General features: G+C 36.2%; 1 protein-coding gene across 1 annotated transcript in view; it reads left to right on the top strand.

Annotated features, from left to right (window-relative positions):
- The first annotated feature begins 1,811 nt into the window (after positions 1-1,811).
- Positions 1,812-22,555, top strand: part of LOC145789551 (uncharacterized) — a 40,978-nt gene continuing 20,234 nt past the window's right edge. Inside the window, exons 1-3 of the mRNA XM_082866339.1 lie at positions 1,812-2,064; positions 2,191-2,247; positions 8,138-8,291. Of these exons, the coding sequence (XP_082722465.1) occupies positions 1,936-2,064; positions 2,191-2,247; positions 8,138-8,291 (340 nt within the window). The 5' untranslated portion in view covers positions 1,812-1,935. The remainder of the gene's footprint in view (positions 2,065-2,190; positions 2,248-8,137; positions 8,292-22,555) is intronic.

The following is a 22,555-nucleotide window of genomic DNA, read 5'->3' as shown; positions in this document are numbered from 1 at the left end:
ACTCTCATTGACAATCCCCAACTCAGCAATTCTCTCTCTCTCTCTCAAATTAATTAGAAAAACTGTCATTTGTTGTTGATTATCTTGAGCTTTGTTCTAAAAGAGAGAGAGAACTGAAGAATCATCTTTGCACTTCTCTCTCCTATATTGGTTGTGAGCTTATCTTTGCTTCGCTTCTCACACCAATTTGTATCTGTGAGAGAGCTTTCTCTTTCTTTGGGTTTCTCTTTTGCAGCTCTTATTCTTGATACATTTATATAACTACATTTGCACATGTAAGCTCTCTCTCTCTTTCTTTTCCTTGAATCTCTATTTCAATCACATTCTGTATGATAAATCTCAAGACATACTTCATTTTGAAGGTGGTTGTTAGGTCTTCAATAAGATATTGGCTTGTTATTAGGAAGAAATGGTTGGAATCATCATGCTATTCATCTAAATATAGGCATTTGATTGATTTATTCATCATTACAGCTCCTAATATTAACTAAGTTTTCGTCAATCTTACAAAATTCTTTAAAATATCATAGAAACTATTTTCATATATATGATCACAACCTATCAAATTAATTTGAAAAATTATTCACAAATATCATTTTTATATCATGGAACTGACGAGAAAATTATTCAAAAAATTCTGGCGTTGTTGAATGAAAAGTTTACAACCCTAATTTCGAAATTTAAAATCCCAAATCTGAAACCCTAATTTCAAAATTTAAAATCCCAAATCTGAAACCCTAATTTCGAAATTTAAAATCCCAAATCTGAATCCCTAATTTCGAAATTTAAAATCCCAAATCTGAAACCCTAATTTCGAAATTTAAAATCCCAAATCTGAAACCCTAATTTCGAAATTTAAAATCCCAAATCTGAAACCCTAATTTCGAAATTTAAAATCCCAAATCTGAATCCCTAATTTCGAAATTTAAAATCCCAAATCTGAAACCCTAATTTCAAAATTTAAAATCCCAAATCTGAAACCCTAATTTCAAAATTTAAAATCCCAAATCTGAAACCTAATTTCAAAATTTAAAATCCCAAATCTAAAATGAAATCCCTCATTTATGCGATACAAACCTGAAGTGGGTGTTTGATGAAGGTGTTCCGCCGGTGGTGTGCTTCCTCTTCGTCGCCGGTCTTCTTCGGCTGAGAGAGGGAGAAGAAGATGGGTTGGATCAAGTCGTCGGTCTTCTTCGGCTGAGGGAGGAAGAAGAAGATGGGTTGGATCAAGTCGTCGGTCTTCTTCGGCTGAGAGAGGGAGAAGAAAATGGTTTGTTTCGTAAGGGAGAAGAAGGAATGAAATGGCTTTTGTAAAACCGGTTTTCATTAAAAATGTTTTTGGTCAAAAAAACGACTTTTGTAAAATCGTTTTTAAAAAAAAAAAAAATTCTTAAAAACGACTTTTCTAAAACCGTTTTTTATTAAAAAAAATTTTTTGTCATAAAATATTTATTTAAAAAAAATTAATGCAAAAACGGCTTTTCTAAAACCGGTTTTTATTAAAAAAAAATTTTGACCAAAAAATATTTATGTTGAAAATATAAATTAAAAAAAAAATTAATGGAAAAACGGTTTTACGAAAACCGTTTTTAATTAATTCAAAATAATTAAAAACTTAATTAAAAACGGCTTTAGAAAAGCCGGTTTCTATTTTGAAATTTTATTATTATTTTAATCGATGAATACGGTTTTGGGAAAACCGTTTTCTAAAAAACGGCATTAGGAAAATCGTTTTACCCTATTTTTGGAATAAAGATAAAAACACACCCTAAAATGGGACTAAAATGTTCAAAATGGCACGAAGAGGGAAATTGGCCCCCCTCCTCCCACTCGTCTCTCTCTCTCTCTCTCTCTCTGACTCTAAAAATCAATAATACAAGCTTCAAAAGAGACTACTCCAAAATACAGAATTTGATAGATAGATAGAGCATTTGAATGGAGAAAGGGAAAGGAGTGGTGATGATGGGTCGAAGATGGGCCGTTGATTTCACTGACAATTCTACCACTCCTTCCTCTCGCGACATCCCTGATCCCCCTGGCTTCTCTCGCGCTTCTTCCGATCAGGTCTCCTCTCTCTCTCTCTCTCTCTATATATATATATATGTATGTATGTAAGGATGTTTTTACATTTTGGGTTTAGTTGGGTTTGTTGTTATTTGCTCATCTGATATGTTTGTGAGATTCTTCTAGGATGATTCAACACTAAGTCGCCAAAAGAAGGATGCTGAAGCCAATTGGAAATCTCAGGTAATTTCAATCTGCATTTTTTAGGGTTTTGATCTGTATTTTTTCCCCCTGTTTGTGGGCTATAATTAATTTTCTGTTTATGCTCAAATTTTGGATTCTCGTGGAAAAAAACTCAAAAGTTGTAAATGCCTGGCTTTGAGGTGGCCTAAAATACGGATAATTTGATGTGTTTTGAGGTGTAAAACCTTGAGATTGTTAGGATATAAATGAACTCACTGTTTTGTTACTTCATAGTTTACGAGTCTAGTATGTGGAATAATTAATCCTCTTGCTCATAGATTCACTTTCTACTGAATACTGATTTATGTATGGTGTCATTGTGTCTATATGAAAATAATGGAAATTGAGACATTACCTTTACCAGACAAGTTATGAAAGCCTGTTTTCCACCTCCTTAATGCGCGCCCAATTTTCTATCACTTAATGCTATTTTTTCCAAGTTAAATAAATGTAACTAACTAATAACAATTTGTTTGCTATTCAACCTCTTGCATTTTGTCATGTTGTCCTCAGAAGGTGTGACAATTTAGAACAAAGAGTTGCAATAAACACTCGACTTCATCTTATCAACTTGCTCCCCTACTCTTTTTTTTTTTCCCTCCATTTTCCCATTCCATTGTTGTCAAATTGTGAATCATTTTATGGAAATAATGAATCGTGGATCGTAAGATTCATTTTATTTAATATGATATATAATTTTTATATTTATATACATATGAAAATACACACACAGTGGATAAAATGAAGTAAATATTAATTAACTAAATCTTATATATGTATATACATATAAAATCATGCATACCAATATAACTAATTAATACCTTATATATCTTGATAATTTGGCAAATATAAGGTCATTTCATGCATTTTATAAAAACAGAAATAGAACTGAGCCATGGTGAATCGCAAATTGAATCACATAATTCACTCAATTTCCTATTCAACAAAACGATTCGATTTTTTTTGTTAAAAACTCATATTGAATTGCATGAATCGAGTTGTTAATTGTACAATTCTAACAACCATGTCTCCATCTATTAAGCTAAACTAATTTCTTAAAGACATTTGGATGCATCAAAAGAGAGACAATGGGAAAAGCATTGGAACTTGTGAATTACTGCCATTTTTCAGTAGGTCTGACGATTTGTGGGGTAATGTTGTTAGTTTAGATGGTGCAAGTTGCTGCCAGAAAAGCAACTTCTGAAATGTTGATGATAATCTTAGTGACAAGGCCTTTCATAGCCGTTTTCCGTACATGCAATGCTAATATTTGTAGGTTGCAGTGGAGAGCAACCTAAGAAGTACTGATATGGACACGTAAATTTTCATCAAAAAATGTAGGACGCGACACGTAGAAAACATATAATTTTGGGAAATTTAGTAAAAAGTCCCTTGTAAGGGGTGTGTATTGCTTGAAGTCCAACATAAATTTTCTTTATCCACAAACTCCCTCATTTTGTTTGACTAGGGCATGAAGGACACGCATTGATTTTTGGGGCGTTTACCAATCAGTCCTATTAACTAGACTTATTAACCTACAAGTCCTGATTGATAAATGTCACTGTAAATTTATTCATAATAACAAGAGAAACTGATTATCAAGTGATAAATTTATCAATATGGTTTAATGGGTAATAACTCCCAAAATTAGGACCTTTTGGTAATTTAACTTTGATTTTTATGGACATTTTTGACCTCTGTGTAATTCAAAAACAATAGAAACATTTCGTCTCCTTTGCCCACCCACAATCACAACAACCCAATTCAGTTCTAAAATCCCCCAATTGCAATCTCTCGTGAAAATCATGGAAAGAAGAAAAAGAGCAAATCTGGAATTTCACATGAAGTACATTTAGGGCATCAAGATTTAAAGATTTGGAATAATTTTTAGTCCTGATGTCATTATAGTAGGTTTTAGTAATTAAGGCTACAAAGGTAATTTCAATAATTGTCGGACATGAGTTGTAGGGGGCGCCCATGGGTTTTATTTTAGGTCAAGTTATTAAATGGATCATTATATATAGGTTTTATTATGACTAAAATAATTTTAGTGGTCAAAAGTCCAAGTTTCCTATTTTGATATTGAAGTAGAATAAGAAGTCATTAGAGTTTTCTATTATGATTAAAATAGAATTGTAAGTCATAGTTGGTCTAGAATATTAGTAGTTGCTAAATATTTTTAGTTTCTAAATTTGAGTTATAGTCCTGGTAGAATTAGGAGAGTCATTACCCTATAATATGTGTAATCTCAATGATTCAATAGCAAAGTTAATATTATGAAAATTTGAGATTGTGTTTGATTGGCCTATCCCTTGTGAGGGTGAAGCACCTCTCTCTCTCTCTCCCTCCCTCTCCTGTCCTGCTATCCAACAAGATTACTATTCACAACACTGTTCACAGTGCTCAGAATAGTCACCGACTGCCCCTAACCACTCGTGTTTTCATTCTCAAAACCCTACCATTTTACAAACCCATAAACACTAATTTTTTAAATACTTTTGCAGCAACAAAAGTCTACAAAATTCAGCCCTATAACGCTATTGTTGTTGCTGCCATTAAATTGGGCTCACTACTTGTAGGAAAGTAATCCCTACTCGTTGATATCAGAGCTTCAAGATCCTACATTGTTCTTTACCAATCTTTTGATGAATTTGCTTTCTTTATTATAATGTTGACAAGCATTGAATTAAATTGGAATTTTGAAGCCTTGTCAACAAATTATAGAGCTACTAAGAAAGATTTTGCGATAATTAAGGATGATATTGCTACAATAAAGGGTGATGTACATACTATCAAGACAACTTTTAATGGATTGAAAACTTCTATGGAAGGATTGTTGGCTGCTATTTTATAGAATGATATCTAGGAAAAAGTTGATAGTGTAGAAGATTTTGAAGAACTATGAAAGAGCAAGATGAACATGTTGCTAATATTGAGGATATTGAAGAAACGAAGGCAAAAATTAATTTGCTTACTAAAGAAAGCATGAAAGATTGTCATGATCAAGGTTCTAAAGCCAAGGATGCCAAAGAAAATGATGTGAATGTAGCTGAACTTTCTGATCTTCACCAGAAAAATGAAGCTCACATTGAGTTTATTATTCCTAATAAATTTGATGTGGTCAATGGGCTGATGACAACATTGAACTTTTTGATTTTCTCATCGTTCGTTCAATACAATCAATTTGAATGGTTGCAAGTGCACGATTCTATAATCCTTATACTTAAACATTAGAAAATTGGAGGTCGACTTTTTTTGAATGTAGGGGAGAATGATGAAAATAATGGAAAGAAGAAAAAGAGCAAATTTGGAATTTCACATGAAGCACATTTAAGGCATCGAGATTTAAAGATTTGGAATAATTTTGAGTCTTCATGTATAGTAGGTTTTAGTAATTAAGGGCATAATGGTAATTCCAATAATTGTTGGACATGGGTTGTAGGGGTCACCCATGGATTTTATTTTGGGTCAAGTTATTAAATGGGTCATTATATATAGGTTTTATTATGACAAATAATTTTAGTGGTCAAAAGTTCAAGTTTTTTATTTCGATATTGAAGTAGAATTAGAAGTCATTAAAGTTTTCTATTATGATTAAAGTAGAATTGGAAGTCATGGTTTAGAATATTAATAGTTACTAAATATTTTTAGTTTCTAAATTTGAGTTGTAGTCTTGGTAGAATTAGGAGAGTCATTAGCCTATAAATATGTGTAATCTCAATGATTCAAGATCAGAGTTAATATTATGAAAATTTGAGATTGTATTTGTGTGATTGGCCTATCTTTTGTGAGGGTGAAACACCTTTCTCTCTCTCTCTCTCTCTCTCCCCTCTTCTTCTATCCAACAAGATTACCATTGACGACACTGTTCATAGTGTTTAGAACAGCCACCCGACAGCCCCTAAACACTCATACCTGTTTATGAACCCTTAAACTCCTATTTTTTAAATACTTTTGTAGCTACAAAATCCTACAAAATCCAGCCCTATAAGTCTATTGTTGTTGTTGCCGGTATACTTAAACCGGGCTCACTACTTGTAGTAAAGTAATCCCTACTCATCCTACATCTCTCTCTACTGTATATCTCTCTGTGTGGAGTAGTTGTTGGAGCTTTGGAATGGGAAGTTTTGAGAAGTAGGTGAAGGAGAGAGCGAAAAACCTCAAGAGATTCTTCAATAAGGGAGTCAAAATCGTTGGTGACTCTTGTAAGAAGGGCTAGCACAAGATCAAGCACCCCAAACACTAATCTCTCTCCAAGAAGGGCTTCTTTTTTGTTTAATACGAATATTTCATTCTAGGTTTTGATTTTGAACTCATTAGGTTGTGGCTATCTTTTTTTACTCAGTTTTGCTTCGTTTCGTTTTGTTTCCCCCCCCCCCCCCCCTCCCTGCAGATGTCTTGTTCAAGAATGACAGTAAAGTTTTACTTTGGTAGTGCATTCTTGAGTTACTTTGGTAATGACAGTAAAATTTTACTGTGAATTAGAGTAAAATTTTATTGTGAAATAGAATAAACTTTTACTGTTTACATCAATTTTGACAATATTTTTTATTTCTTTATTTTAAAGAATTTTATAGTCAACCTAGATCTTGTTTGATAGATCTTGAGGATGAGGAGAGGATTCTAAAAATATGAATTTATTAAAAACCGATATCTAGATCAAAAGTTATAGCATTTTAAAGTTTAAAATATTAAATTAGTCACTAAGGATATTTTGGTAATAGTGGTGTGTGCTTGACTTTTCAAGAAAAGCTTTTTGTGCTTGTCCTTATTGCATTAAAGTTTTATTATGAGGGGGCTTTGACCAAATTCCCCTATAATTTTATGTGTTTATTATATGTCATATTTTTAAATTTAATATTTATTTGATGTCAAATATTTAATTTCATCAAATTTATCAACCTTAGATATGTTATTTTAGTCAACGTAGATCTTGTTTGATAGATCTTGAGGATGAGGGGAGGATTCTAAAAATATGAATTCTATTAAAAACCGATATCTAGATCAAAAGTTATAGTATTTTAAAGTTTAAAATATTAAATTAGTTATTAAGGATATTTTGGTAATAGTGGTGTGTTGGATTTTTCAAGAAAAACTTTTTGTGCTTGTCCTTATTGCATTAAAGTTTTATTATGAGGGGGCTTTGACCAAATTCCCCTATAATTTTATATATTTATTATATGTCATATTTTTAAATTTAATATTTATTTGAAGTCAAATATTTAATTTTATCAAATTTATCAACCTTAGATATGCTATTTTAGTAAAAATAAATAAATAAATAATTTTTTTTTTAAAAAAAATGGTCTTCAACGTGTCCCCCACTTGTCCCACGGGTCCTAACATGTCCGACACGTGTCTGTGTCGAACACCCGTACGTGACCTCCGAAGCGGGGTCTATGATAGAGAGCAACTAAGATTGAAGCTAAACTAATATACTACCCCCGTCTCATTTTTTTTGTCCACCTTTCCATTTTGATCCGTCCCAAAATATTTGTCCACTTTCTATTTTGGGTATTGAAATTTTTTAGGTTTTCAAAATTACCTATTATATACAAGTACAAACACATTTTAAATTTCAAAATTAAAGGGTATTATGGTAAAAAATATTTTAAATTTTGAATTGATGTGTAATGATTGCTTGTCTCCTTAATAAGTTGGATTCCCCAAAATGGACAAATAAATTGGGACGGAGGGAGTAGTTGATTAACAGATAACATGTTTTGTCTGATTGCACTCAGTCATTTCGTTAGGCTCTCTAACTTACTTCTATATGAAATCTTTTTGTTTTAAATTATAATTATCAGTTTTTTGGCACTATAATTGCTAATTTGCTACTGACAGCTGTGTATTCGTAATATTAACTCAATGCTGATTTCTATTTGAGCAGAAAGCATGGGAAGTGGCGCAGGCCCCTTTCAAGAATTTGCTCATGATGGGTTTCATGATGTGGATGGCTGGAAATACAGTGCATTTGTTCAGCATTGGTATTACATTTTCAGCTCTTTGGCAACCCATAAGTGCTCTTCAAGGAGTTGGGAGAGGTAAGGCACAGAATGTTGTTTTTATTTTTATTTTTTAACTTTCATATTTCTTTCAACTTCCCTTTGTTTTTTTACATTGCAGACATATTTTCATAGCCTGGGGAATTTTTTTCAGTGGTGGCGTGTGTATGTGTGTGTGTGTTTTTGGGTGGGTTGGGTTTTGATATGAGAAAATTTCTTTATGTTTTTATTCCTTTATCAGCTTCACTCATTCTAATCATCCCGATTCTTCTTAGCTGGGACCTTAGGTCAACTTCACTTTTGTGTCTCCTCTTGTAATATAATGTGTGACTCTTAGTTGTGGTGGTGATTAGTCAGGATAATGTGATACCATACTATTAATAGAAAAATTGAGTTCCAAACGGAAAGTAAGAAACCATTGATTGAAGGTCATTTGTTCAATCTTTAATTAGTGGTGAAGTTTATTCCAATTAACCAAAGTTTCCTGGCCAAGTCCCCGAGAGTTTAAGAGGGCAGGATTTGAGTTCACATTGGAGGCACATTATATGGAAACATAGGAAGAGGAATTAAACATTGACGAGGGTAGTTGCATGACTAGGTTTCAAACTACTTTTGGGTGAGATTAGCGTTAATAGTGGGGTCAATATTGCCACTCCAGCTGTCATTTTTAGTGTTTCAGGAAAATAGTGGGGAAAAGGTAATTGAAGAACTTGGGATGTTGCATTTATAGTATAGCTATGGGAAACTAGTGAGATGGGTGCTAGTTCTGTGTTCCTTTCAAAATCCTAAGTTGGAACTCAAGGGGGTTGGGCTTTCATATAGTCATATGAAGAGTTGTATGGTTTAAGAACTTTATCATGCACCTGAATCCTGTGTTGCCATGGTCCAGGAAACTAAATTGGAGTTTGCTGATAAGAAGGTTTGTAGGAGGGTTTGTGAAAATTATTGGGAGCAATTGCTAAAATTATTTTTAGGAATGGTGTTTTCTCGTCTGGTGGGATTATGGAAAATTTGGAATGAGAGGATGTTGAACAACTATGTTACATGGACTTGCCATTTTAGAGCAAGTACCCATGTTGACACCACTTTTCAACTAGATATATGGGTGTGTTAATTTGTGACAAACTTTTTCTTTTTTGATTGGAATTGTAAATCCAAACAAATGAACCAAACACAAGAAATTGTCACCTCTTCAGGTTTATTTGTTGCATAAGATGAAGAAAAAAATACATTTCTCAAGAGCAACAAAGGGAATGATATCTTGGAAAGGTTGACGAGGAAGACAAAGCAAGTTCAGTGATGGAGGTCTAATGCCAAATTGAGGAAGATAAAGTAGTAATTGCCATTTTTTTGAACAGCAGTCATCGCAATTTTGCAGAGAGATGGATGTCCAGCTATCCCCTTGGCATCATCATCATCATCATCATCATCATCATAAGTAATTTCCTTCTTCTGGTGGCCACCAATCACGACTTGGTGTACAGACGATCAATCTGTGTTCAAGATGATGTTAGAGTCGGACATCTTCATGCCTCGGGGTTCGAGAATCAAGCGCACAAACAATTCATAAGGGTTTGCATACAAGTTCTAATGATCTAACACATATTGCAGATATGAAGGAATGCGATGAACAAAACATGTATCCAAGAGTTTTAAGACTGGATTAACAGAAAGAAATTTACACTGTCTAGGTTCGGATTACAAAAGAGTCACCCCAAAAGAGTTCTAATTGCTAACTCTAAGCCCAAGGTTGATATACATGTATTAGAGATGAAAGAATACGAAGTGGCTATAGCAATAGTATCAATTAACACAAGGATCAAATGGAATTTTGATGATCGATAAAATGGAATGGATCACATTACGGTTTCGGACTTTAATGTGGTCAAGGTTATGAAAGTACTTACTAAACTAGATATCTAGCTTGAAATTGCGTTGGCCATACGCATGTCAAACTAAATATCCAAGATTCATCACTAAGTAAAGACTAAGCATAAAAATGCAACTGTTTATAAGAATTCTCGTACTAGATAGAGTAATCAAGGATCAAAAGTTGTCAATTGATCGTCTTAAGACGATATACTTCAATGAATTGGAAAGACTCAATCAAGATAGAGAAATGATGATTTTTCATTCGAAGAGGTGTCATCAATTCAAGGATGCAACTAACGGTTAAGTTATGATGGTTACTATAACTAGGTTGTCTCTAACCATAAGCTGAAAAACGTGGGTAAAGGTCGAACCCAGGCTTTGATACCAAGTTGTGACACCCCAAAAATGGATTCTACATGTCAAAAAATCTTAGAGTGGTTATTTCCGAAGTCATCAGACCATCCGATTAACCTGGATGCATTAGGATGCACCGTAGCACCAAGGACCGAGAAACACTGGATAAGATTCAGCTTCTTCTTCTCTGAGTAGCTTGCACGAACAGACCCTTTTCCAACTTCCTAACCTTGCTTCGACCTATCTTTCGGACTCCATAACTTTCTCAATTCTCAACGGTTTTACTTCGTTCTTTTGCCGATCTCTTCACCTTGCTCCGTACTTCGTCTCTTGCTGCCCACGCCTCTCCCTCTCTCGGTGCTGTCTCTCCCTCACCTTGACCCTCACCTTCACCTTCACCTTCACCTTCACCTTCACCTGCTCTCTCTCTCTCTATATATATATATATATATCAATCATTTATATATATATATCACATCCACCATGCAACACCAACCCACCACCCATGTGAGCTTCATCATTACCACCTCCCGAACTCCATAGCCACCACCTTTAATCTAACTCCATTACCACTTAGAACCACTCGCCACAGCGTGCCATAGGTGAAGGAGGATGATGGAGGAGAAAAAAACAAAAGAAGAGATATCTTTGAATTTTCGAAGTTGGTTTTGGGGCTAGTTTTGGTGTGCTGAAACCACCCATTACGGGAAGGAGTGAGAAGGCGATGTGGTGTAGGACGAAATACGTAGCAAGGTGAAGAGATTGGCGAAAAAACGGAGTAAAACCGTTAAGAATTGAGAAAGTCATGGAGTCCGAAAGATAGGTCAAAGCAAAGTTGGAAAGTTGGAAAAGGGTTTGTCTGTGCATGCTGCTCGGAGAAGAAGAAGAAGAAGCTCTAGTGCTTCTCGACCCTTGGTGCTACGGTGCATCATAGTGCATTTGGGTTAATTAGGTGGTCCGAAGACTTCGGAAATGACCACTCTTAGGGTTTTTCGATGTGTAGAATCCATTTTTGGGGCGTCACATCCTTCATTTAGAGATTTGATATATCTGACACCTAAATATACACCTGCACCTAGGGCTGCAAATGAATCGAATTAATTGCGAGCTTAACTTGGCTTGACTCATTAAGGGCTTTGCTTGGTTTGTTACATGTATAAACGAGCCCGAGACAGACTTTATGCTGGTTTAATAAACAAGTTGAGTTTTAGCTAGAAAAGCTTGGCTTGTTTATTATGTATTTAAATATAGGATAAATATATTATTAATATAATGTAAAATGTGTTATATATGCGTATTTAATATAGAATAATATTTAACAAGCCGATCGAGCTTGATTATCAAGCCAAACTTTTTCTTCATTATCGAGCCGAGCTGAGCTCAAGCTGAATTAATTTTCGAGTTGATTTTTGAGCTTGATGAACAAACAAGTTGAGCTCGAGCCCTGCAAAGCTTAACTCGGTTTGACTCATTTACGGCCCTACTTGAACCCAATACCCACATCCGAGTCCATGTAACATTGGTGAGCAATATAGATGAGGTTGTTAGTACTTATTTTGATTCTATCAATTTTATGTTTGTTGACGAAATTATGTATGGTGGCTTAGGTTGTTCTATTTGTTTGTTTGGGATGGAATTTATTGTCATTAAAACCTCTTAAGAGTAAAGGAAAAACTTGGTCGCCTTTCTGCTACATAAAGCATGGGGGATTTTCATTAATTTTTTCTTTTTTATTATCAAATTCTTGCAATCTCATTGACTCTCTTCTAAGGCTTTCCACCTTCATGTGGTCTCATTTGCAAAAGAATCCATTGGCAATACAGTGAATATATTATCAGTCCGTATTGATCGGGAGAATTTTCTTTTTCTTTTTTCCTTTCTTTTCCTGGATGTAATAGAGGAGGCATTTTCTAGATCTATTATTTCATGTTATGGTCATATTGTTCTTTCCTCTAATCCCATCAAGTTGGGCTTGGTTCCATTTAGACATGCTGCTTAATCGTGGCTTAGCTTAGGAATTTTCTTTCTGGCCCTCTTTTAATGAATGGTGAATGGAGATGGGGGAAGTGGAGTGAGTAGTTTTAAGTTCATGAAAAGACTTCAATTTGTTAACGAAAGTTGAGACAATGGTATAAATACCTTTTTGGTGATTTAGTGAAGTGCAAGATTATATCATATTTTGATATTACTGATGGATTTGAGGATAGATAGGACTAGTTTGAGGAGTGAGCTATGAGGAATTCTAGCTATAGAAGCTAAATTCAAATGGATTGAGAAGGGAATGGTAACACTAGTGTTCAACAGTTTTACTGAAATTGGTAATGGGAGGAAGAATAATCTTATTGAGAGTTGCTATTGGGTAGTGGTGAAATTTTGGAAGACTAAAACCTGCTTTTCAAAGAGAGTTTCTAGTAGAAAATATCTTTATGCCTACTCTTGTTAGAGTGGCACGGTGCTTCTTGTCAATATGTAGAGGATGCAGGAGCAACAACTGAGGGAAGATGATCCCAAAAATTAAGATCTACAATTTTACTGTGGGGTATTTGGTAGATTTGATGCATTGACTGCTTGTTGATAGGTTTATTTGTCTTTAGGGTTGTCTGGCATCTATAGATGCTTCCCTTGATGTAAAATGAGATTTGAGTTAATTGATTGATTTTCTTTGTTAAAGAATGAGTGTGAGCTGGTCTGTTGATTTGGTGTTGATATCATGGCAAGCCCATGTAAACTAGGGTAATTTGTTGTCTTCTTTCCATATTCTATTTTTTTTCCTAGGAGGAATCAAGTATGTTGTATTTAGCATGGGCAAGAGTGCACCAATTTTAGGGAGGATGAAAGTTCATTGAAATTCTTTGACAATGTGCGCATCAATAAAAGCGCACCAATTCCTCTTTTATAGTTTGAATTCCTAAAATGATCAATTCAAAAAGATTGAGAATTTTTTTTCTGATAAGTATGGAATTGTGTTGGATGGACACCAAGGAGCGTCACCCCTATACGTAATAGGAAATGAGAAGGAAGCAGATACAAAGAAATCAAAAAATTATATCCCATTCCCAAAATGTTACTCTTCTATAAAATCTACCAACAAAAAGGAGCTTTCACAAAAGTCATCTTTCAACCAAAAATGAAAAGATCCTAGGAAAGTAACCTTAAGGCTATGCATAATTATCTATACATCTTTAAAAGTTTGTCGGTTTCTTTCTGCGATTGCACCACAGTAAGTACATGGGAGCCACCCTCCGCAGTCCACACTTCACACTCTTAGCACATCACCTATGACCCAAATGGTTGAAAATCTAAAGGATGAAACTTACATAAACCAGCTAACTCCAATCAGAGAAAACAAATAACTATACGAATCTCTAGCAACATCACAACGAATTGGCAGGTGATCCGCTAACTCCACTGTTTCGTACATGCTACACAAATTAGGCAAAAAGAATCCTCTCTTACCCAAAATTTAAATGGTGACGATAGCATCCAAAACAGCGGTATAAACAAAGAAGGTTACCTTGGTAGGAACATCTGATTCCCATATATGCTTCCAAGGAAACCAACCCACACCACACCACAACAAACCCCAACAACCCCCCCCCCCCCCACACACACACACACACACACAATTAGGTAGAAAGATAGATATGATTTTGAACCTTCTCCCTTTGCCTTTCCATTTCTATTCATCCTCCCCATTCCCATTTATTCTCACTCTATAAAGTTACTCCAAAAAGGCCTTGACAAATTCCAACCTCCAATCTAGAGCTCTAACAGTATTCTTGCTTCCAAAGGATTAGTAATCAAAGATCATGATATTTGTATTGGCTACGATCTTGTAGAGCTGTGGAAAGATTCTAGATAAATGAGCATCCCCACACCACTGATCCATCCAAGACCTCACTCTATGACCATCATCATTTGCCAAGTAAAGATCCCTACCAGATTAACTTAGTCTATTCTAATTTCTTTTCAAAGTGCCACCCCATAGAGCTTGTAACCTCTTTGGATGTCCACGTTTCTATCTCTGAATCATACTTGCTCTCCACTACCCTCCTCCAAAAGAAGTAAAATTGCTATGAAAGATAAAAGATGTATAAGATGTAGAAGAATGAGATAAAGAGGAGAAGGAATGTGAGAATCAATCAAGGTTCTCTTCCTTGTCACTTACAAAGTTATATTTGTACTCCAATAATCTCAAGTACAAAAATATCCTTACATCACATAACATATAACATAACACTCTTCTTCATGTTTTTTTCGATGTACAACTTACAAACATTATGATGGAAAACCTTACTACTAAGTCCTTCAATAAAAGTATCATCCAACTGCTTTTCAAATATCACACAGAGCATACCAACCAAACCATTGTTCAACTTTTGTTTAAAGAAATGCTTGTCAACTTCAATGTGTTTGGTTTTTTCATGTTGATTGGATTGTGAACAATATTGATGACAAACTTAACTGTCACAATATAAATTTCATAGGTCAATCATCATAGAACCCCAAATGTCTCAGTAAGACCTGAAGTCACATGTGTTCACAAATTCCATCAGCCATACTCTCTACTTGCTATTTTGTATTGGCATCGGATTTAGCCATCACTGTTAGCTTTCTCTTTTGTCATGTGGCAATTTTTTCCCTATAAATGTATATTAGCATGAAGTAAGGTTTTAACTCTGTTGTGGCCACAGTAATGGTGGCGGTGACGCAGTTTTAGGATGTAACAGACGTAGCATAATGTTACAACAATCAGATTGGAGCTGTGAGTTTTTTTTTTTTTTCCTTTCTCTCACAACTTTGTAAAATCTTACTGATACACATGTTTTTTAAAAATCACATTCGTTTCGGGTCTAAAATGATTGTTTTTGACAAGAAAGGGTTTGTAATGGTTTTTTGGTATTTTAATTTAATTTAAGCATGATCTACCATCAGTACTACATTTTATACTCTTCTTCTTTTTTTTTTATTTTTTTTATTTTTTTGCCGCTAAGAAGAAAGTTTTACTGATTTTCTTTCAACACCTAATCATTTCTTGTGTCATTGTTTAAAAAAAAAAATTGCTAAATGGGAACCTTTTGGATATTTGGTTCAGATGGCCACTCTTATGAACCCTGTCATTGGAGAGTCTCAAAAAGTATGTTCAATTTCTTAGGTCTTTGTACAAACCAATAGATGAAGTGCATGTGGTCACAATTCACTTACCTCAAAGAGCTTGTCAATAAGACCTTTTCACCATATAAATTGAGGCTAAGGCCTCTTGTCAAAAAGGTAGTCCTATTTTATTTTATTTTTTGATCATCAACAAGAAGGGATTTTATTAATAAAGAAAAAAGGAGATGCAAAGTGAGGACAATACGTCCTCTTACAAGCAAAGGAAAGTAAAACCACTATCTAATTATACATAAAAAAAGTAAAGATTCACAAACAACTTTCCAGTAAAGTTAAGATTCACAAAGTGTAGTCTTGTTACATGCTTTGGCAAGCATTGCTCTTTATGGTTGGCCGAGCTAGCATATTTATATTATATTATATAGACTTCCCTTTTGAACCTGATTTTACTGGATTTTGAACTCATCCACCTTGTAGATTCTCTTTGAACAACCCACTTTGACACCTTAAATGCTAGCCCTTAGAAGCAATTGAGCATACAAATCTATTCATTGCTAGAGTCACCTCCAACAGTAATTTATACCAACCACAAACTGAGGGCCTTTGTTTTTATTGAAGGATGAAGCAAGAAATTCATAATGCACCTCTTTTAATTTATTAACATAATTTTATTATATGGAAAAAGGCGTTAATTTATTAGAGTCTTGACATTCTCAGAATCTTACAACTAAATAAACAAAAAAGGACATTTTAATGTTAAACAAATAAATAAAATAGACAAATTAAAATTAAAAAAATGAATCAGCCATTTATTTACAACTTACAACTACTTGTTATCCCAACAATGACAACCTGAGATGGGGAGGAGGGGGTGTGAATTGGTTTTTTCAAAGATTTGAGCAATAATGAAAACTAATGCGTTTTGACCTAACTTAGAAATGTAGAAGGGTCTAATGTAGAGAGAGAAAACAGTGTAAACAAACTCTAAATGATGAATATTCAATGCGAACAATACACATGCAAATATAAGCAGAAATAAGAAAGATGAGAAGAGATATCAACACCATGATTTTTAGTGGTTCGGCTTAAGTTTACATCCACTCCCCAAGTTTCCGTATCTGGAATTTCTCCACTATCTTCAAATAGTGCTACAACCCTTAGCTTTTCTGGAGGTATTGAACCCTTACAACAAGTGATTAACCATTAATCACTTCAGTAGCTAATTATGGATCTGATGCTAGTCACATCTAACCCAAGTGATTTTGTCCCAAAAGCCACTCACAAAAGTTACTTTCGCAAGAGCAAAAGGAAGGGGTGCAAACCCTTTTACAATGAAAGGTCAACTGTCAACAAAAATCTCACTCAAGAGTGTATATCCCAGTGATGAACACAACTGAATGCTGTCTTATCGTATAACAAAGTGCTTATCTTGAATATCTCCAATGTATCCATGTGCTTTCAACTGAGAGTAGAATGCTTAATTAGATCTTCTAAATTTTACTGTTAGAGCTTAAAAAACTTGCCATTACAATAAACCTCAAAGAGGATAGAAATATTTCCTTTGTTTGTGTAAAATTTTTACTATTTTCTATTTTGTTCATTGAAGGTATTAGGGCTGTTCACAGATCAAGTCGGCCCGGGTTTATAGTTAACCCATTGGCCGAACCGACTATTTCAGGTGGGAGATTTTGTTACCCGTGTTTGACCCAAAAAAGTTTTGAAATCGACCAAATCATGCCTTCGGTGAGGCGGTTGGATTTCAGTCGGTGTATAAAATTTGAAGAATCACAGATGACTAAAATGAAAGTCTCAAAAACCTTAATTTCAAATATGAATGAATGTTCATCTCTTTACTATTTTTTTTAAATCCATGAAAAATATATAGAAATTTATACTAAAAATGAAAATACAAAATGATCAGCAAAAAAAACATAACAACTCATAGATTGTCACTTAGCTGTACATAATCTTCAAATCAACAGTGAACTTGGAGCTTGAAGTTGCAATTGAGAAAGGACTCATGGTCATTGTCTGTGGTGGAGACATCACAACCTTTCACTTGAACAGCCTTGCAATCCAAATTGGAGTTGGGAAGAGTTTTGCCATTTTCAAAGTGATGGAGATACGAAAACCAGAGGATGGGACATTGAACAAAGAGGGAGTTGAGAGGTTAGATGTTCTGGAAGGGTTTTGGGAAAAGAAGAAAAGAAACATAAAGGAAGAGAGAGAGAGAGAGAGAGAGAGAGAGAGAGAGAGAGAGAGAGAGAAGAAAAAAGTACACAGGAATAGAGTGTGTTTTGGGGAGATAAAAAAAAAAAAGGTAAAGAAAAGAGAATTTTGGGAAACGAAAAAAATATATACAAGAATAAAGATACTGTTTTGGGCTATGAAGCACGGACACGTCCCTGAGGCTTGCGTATGAGTGTCGGACACGTGTCGGACACGGACACGCGTACGACACGCTGTGGACATGTGTCCGATACTCTCCCCTACGTGTCCCCTTTTTTTCAAAATTTTTCAGAGTCGGACACGAGGTTGGACACGCGAGGACACGATTCAGACACGCAGGTGGATCGAAGAAGCCCTAGAACTGTTGGAGAGGAGAAAGAGAGAGCCAGATCCAGAGACAGATCGAGGGGAGAGAGAGGGAGATAGATCGAGGGAAGAGAGAGACAGATCGAGGACAGAGAGAACAAGCCCTAACCTATTCTTCTTCTCTCTTCTGCTTCTCTGTTCTTCTGCCTTCGTTTTCGCTGCTTCGTCTTCGTCTTCGCATCGTCTTCCTCTTCCTCTATCTTCGTCTTCTATCTTCTATCTTCTTTCTTCTTTCGTCTCTCCTTCTGTCTCTCTCTTTCTTCTCTTCCTTTCATCTGATTTTATGTCTCTCTCCACTCCACCCCTTTTTTTTTTTTTTTTTTTTTTCCGTTTGTTTTATTATTTATATCCATATTTTTATTCAAATTTATAAAATAAATTATTTTTATTTAAAAAAAAATCAATTTTTATTAAAAAAAATTAGATAATATATTTATTAGTTTTATTATTATTGTAATTTTATAAGAATTAATATTTTTTAAAATTTTAGATATAAAATAAATAAATAAATAAAATTATATATATTAAACGTGTCCCTAACGTGTCGTGTCCCCTATTTTTTGAAAATTTGCGTATTTACGTGTCCGTGTCGTGTCTTGTGTCCGTGTCCGTGTCCGTGCATCATAGGTTTTGGGAAATCAAAAAGTAAAAGAAAGGTAAAGAAGAGAGAATTTTGAAAAAAGAACAATATATATGAGAATAGTACTTTGGGAAAAAGAATAAAAATGTAAAGAAGATACATAGAGAGAGTATTGGGGAAAAAAATTGTATAGGAAGAGAGATAGAGGGCTGTTGGAAAAGAGAAAGAAAACAACAAGATGTACAGAGCGAGTTTTTCGGAAAAAGAGAAAAAAATAATACGGGAAGAAAGAGAGATCGTCTTGGAAAGAGAGAAGGAATGCAAGTGAAGAGAGAGAAAGTGATAGAGTTTGAGAAGACATAAATATCTGACAACTGAATACACTTAAACAGTGAGAAGAGATAAGGCTGTAGAGAAAACATGTAGAAATTTATGTATTATTGATTGATGAGTTTATGATTGATCTGATACATTGATGTGTTATATTACAAAGCAGAGTAGCTCATTATATAGGAGAGGGTTTGGGTAGTAGGTGAGGAGTAGGTGAGGGTAAATTGGTGGTAGGTGTAGTAGGTGTGGTAGTAGGTGGTGGTAGGTGTAGGTAAATTCTAACAGCCCCCCGCAAACTCAAGGAGGATAGAAACTAACCAACTTGAGTTTGGAGAGGAACAAAACAAGAAAATACATAAAAATAAAAAAAAAGATAGGAGACACTGTATGGTCGTGTCAGACCGTTGGTGAAGACACTGTATGGTGGTGTCATAACGTGGTAGAGGACACTGTATGGGGGTGTCATAACGTGGTAGAGGACAGTGTATGATGGTGTCATAACGGTGTAGAGGACAGTTTATGGGGTCATGTCGGACCGTTGTAGAAGACAGTTTATGGGGTCATGTCGGACCGTTGTAGTAGATAATGTTGTGACAGTTGTTGTGACAGTTTACAGAGTCTTGTCGGACCCTTGTAGAAACTAACCGGAATCTATGTCGGGACAGTTTACAGAGTCTTGTCGGACCTATAAAGGAGCTAACCGGAATCAATGTCGGGACAGTTTATAGAGTCTTGTCGGACCCTTGTAGAAACTAACCAGAATCAATGTCGAGACAGTTTACAGAGTCTTGTCGGACCCATAAAGGAGCTAACCGGAATCAATGTCGGGACAGTTTATAGGGTCATGTCGGACCGTTGTAAAAGTTGCACCCTCAAAAGGTGTGCCCAATTTTTCAAAAGGCGTGCCATCAAAAGGCGTGCCCACTTTATCAAAAGATGTGCCATGAAAAGGCGTGCCAGTTTGTCGGGCGTCAAGAGGCGCGCGATGCGCGTGGCTGCCTCGGCTATAAGACAGAGGCTGAGGCTGAGGCAAAAACACCTGTGAGAGATATTCTGAGAGAGTTTTCTGAGAGAGATTCTGTATAACACTCTGTTGCCTAGAAAATGGCTTCATCGTCTTCCCGCGGGCTGCTCACCCTCTTTCCCGACCTCAACGAGTCGAGAGAGGGAACTGGTGGTGGCACTGGAAACTCAACCAAGCGCCCTGGAGTTTGCTCCGTTGAACTTTCCGATGCGGTCGGTGGAGCAAAGAATGGCAGTGCAGTCGGATGTGGAGGCCAATCAGTATACTCTGAAGGCATGTGTGGAAAGCATGACGGCGGTCACAAACTTGTCGAACCGGCTGCAGAGTAGGACAAATGAGGTGCAGCATTTAAACTCCCAGCTGGCTCTGCTCCAACGCATGTATAAGGATGCGCGAGCAGAGATAAGCGTGCTAAGGGCAGAAAACAAGGAGCTGAAGCGGAAGGCCACCGTGATGTTCCGATTTGGAGGGCCGCCATATGCGGCAGTGGAGGAGCAGGGAGTAAATGTGCTCGGTGGCGTGGGAAATCCGGAGGCAACATCGTCAAGGGCCGTCCAAGACGGAGGCAAGAAGAAGAGACCTGCGGCAGAGTAGAGAAGAAAAATCCCGCCTGTGGAAGTTTTTTTTTTTTTTTTTTTTAATGTAAAATGGTGATCGGGGTGAGCCCCGATATGAATAAAATAAGGGAAAGTTTGGTGTGCAAATCTGTATATGTTGGTTTTGTTTTTGTTTTGTTTTGTTTTGTTTTGTTTTGTTTTTTTTTTTTTTTTTTGGTTGAAAAGAAGAGATAAAAAAAAATAATAAAAAAAAATAAAAAAAATAAAAAAAACAAAGTAGTGGGCTCACGTGGATGAGTGAGGGTAAAGGAAGGAAAAGAAAGAAAGGTGAGTGGATGTGTCTGGGTCTGTTTAAAAATAAACAAAAGTTGGTTGGGTGGGAGAATTTAAAATGAAAAAAAAGATAGAAAAAGCTGAAAAAGAGGGAGGTTCCCGAGAGAGAGATAAGAGAGAGAGTGTGGGTGTGTGTATGTGCTTTGTGAGAAAAAGACAGACCACGTGAAAGTGAGTCAGCCACCTAGTGGAAGAAAAACGAAAAGATTCGATCGAGAGAGATAGTGCTTGTGTATTTTTGTTTATTCTCCCCCTTCTTTGACCATGCGTGCTCCTTTTCTCTCTGTCGGTTTGGACATTAGAAGGCAGAAAAACTTGATCTACTCCGACTTGCTTAGCTGCACTAAGATATCCTGAAACATTCGTAAGTTTCTCCACAGTGGTATTGGCTTGCTTTACAACATAGTCCAATGTTTTTGTTGTAATATCATGAAACTTCCCCTGTCCAGTGTACAGAACAACACATCCAACTATTGCAGCAACGGTGAAGAGTATGAGGAAAATAAGAGAGAGAGCATAAGCTGTTCGAGAATAGCCATAAGGCGCCCTTCTACAACAGAAATAGCAGAGACAGATGAAAGATAAGCACAGTCCAAAGACCACAAACCAGATAGCCGCAATGACAAAGAAGGGAGCAGCAGTTAAAGCCACGGAAGCCCAGTAATGGGGCTCCCTAATGTTCCAACCCCCTGAGTATTTCTTGAACCCATTAAGAGGGTCTCTTCTGTGAGAATGTCAAGGCAAGTCTCCACCGCCGGGAATGCGTCTTTGTTCGACAACCATTCCAGTTCTTCCTCTGCAATTTCCTCAGGGAAGGAGAGGCTTTGATGATGATGAGGGTCTGGGTTGGAAGACTCCAGCGAAGAAGAAGAAGAAGGGGTTTTGAGGGTTTTGTCGCCAGCGTCCAAAGTAAAGTTGAGAAGGTCATCCACCATGAAACGCGCACCTGGGTCCAGACCAGTTTCCATTCCTTTCTAGAGAGAGAGATCGAGTGTCGTCTAGTAGAGCCGAGGAAGAGTACGGGTTTACCAACCAAGGACCCTTGGTTCTACCTTGCGATGGGTCGGTCTTCGAAGAGATCCTCCGAGTCGTGTCCCTGTCTGACTCGGCCAACTCGGGTCGGTTTGTTAATCTCGACGATTTCCAGCGATGTTGCGACGTGGGTCGTAGGAGTAATCTTGATGGTTTGGGTGAATCTGGACCGTTGCTTCACGGGTTGGGTGACGAATCAGTTTGTTGAGGAAGGAGAGAGAGAATTAGAAATTTTGGGTTTGTCCGGCGGACGGCCAAGGCGAGGCTGCCGTCCGCCGGTGAAGCGGAATCACTAAATTCTCAACCTTGCTCTGATACCATGTAGAAATTTATGTATTATTGATTGATGAGTTTATGATTGATCTGATACATTGATGTGTTATATTACAAAGCAGAGTAGCTCATTATATAGGAGAGGGTTTGGGTAGTAGGTGAGGAGTAGGTGAGGGTAAATTGGTGGTAGGTGTAGTAGGTGTGGTAGTAGGTGGTAGTAGGTGTGGTAGTAGGTGGTGGT

The sequence above is a fragment of the Camellia sinensis genome, chromosome 4, assembly GCF_055761805.1.
Source record: "Camellia sinensis isolate YWXY chromosome 4, ASM5576180v1, whole genome shotgun sequence".
Lineage (NCBI taxonomy): Eukaryota > Viridiplantae > Streptophyta > Magnoliopsida > Ericales > Theaceae > Camellia > Camellia sinensis.
This window is presented reverse-complemented; position numbering and strand designations above follow the sequence as displayed.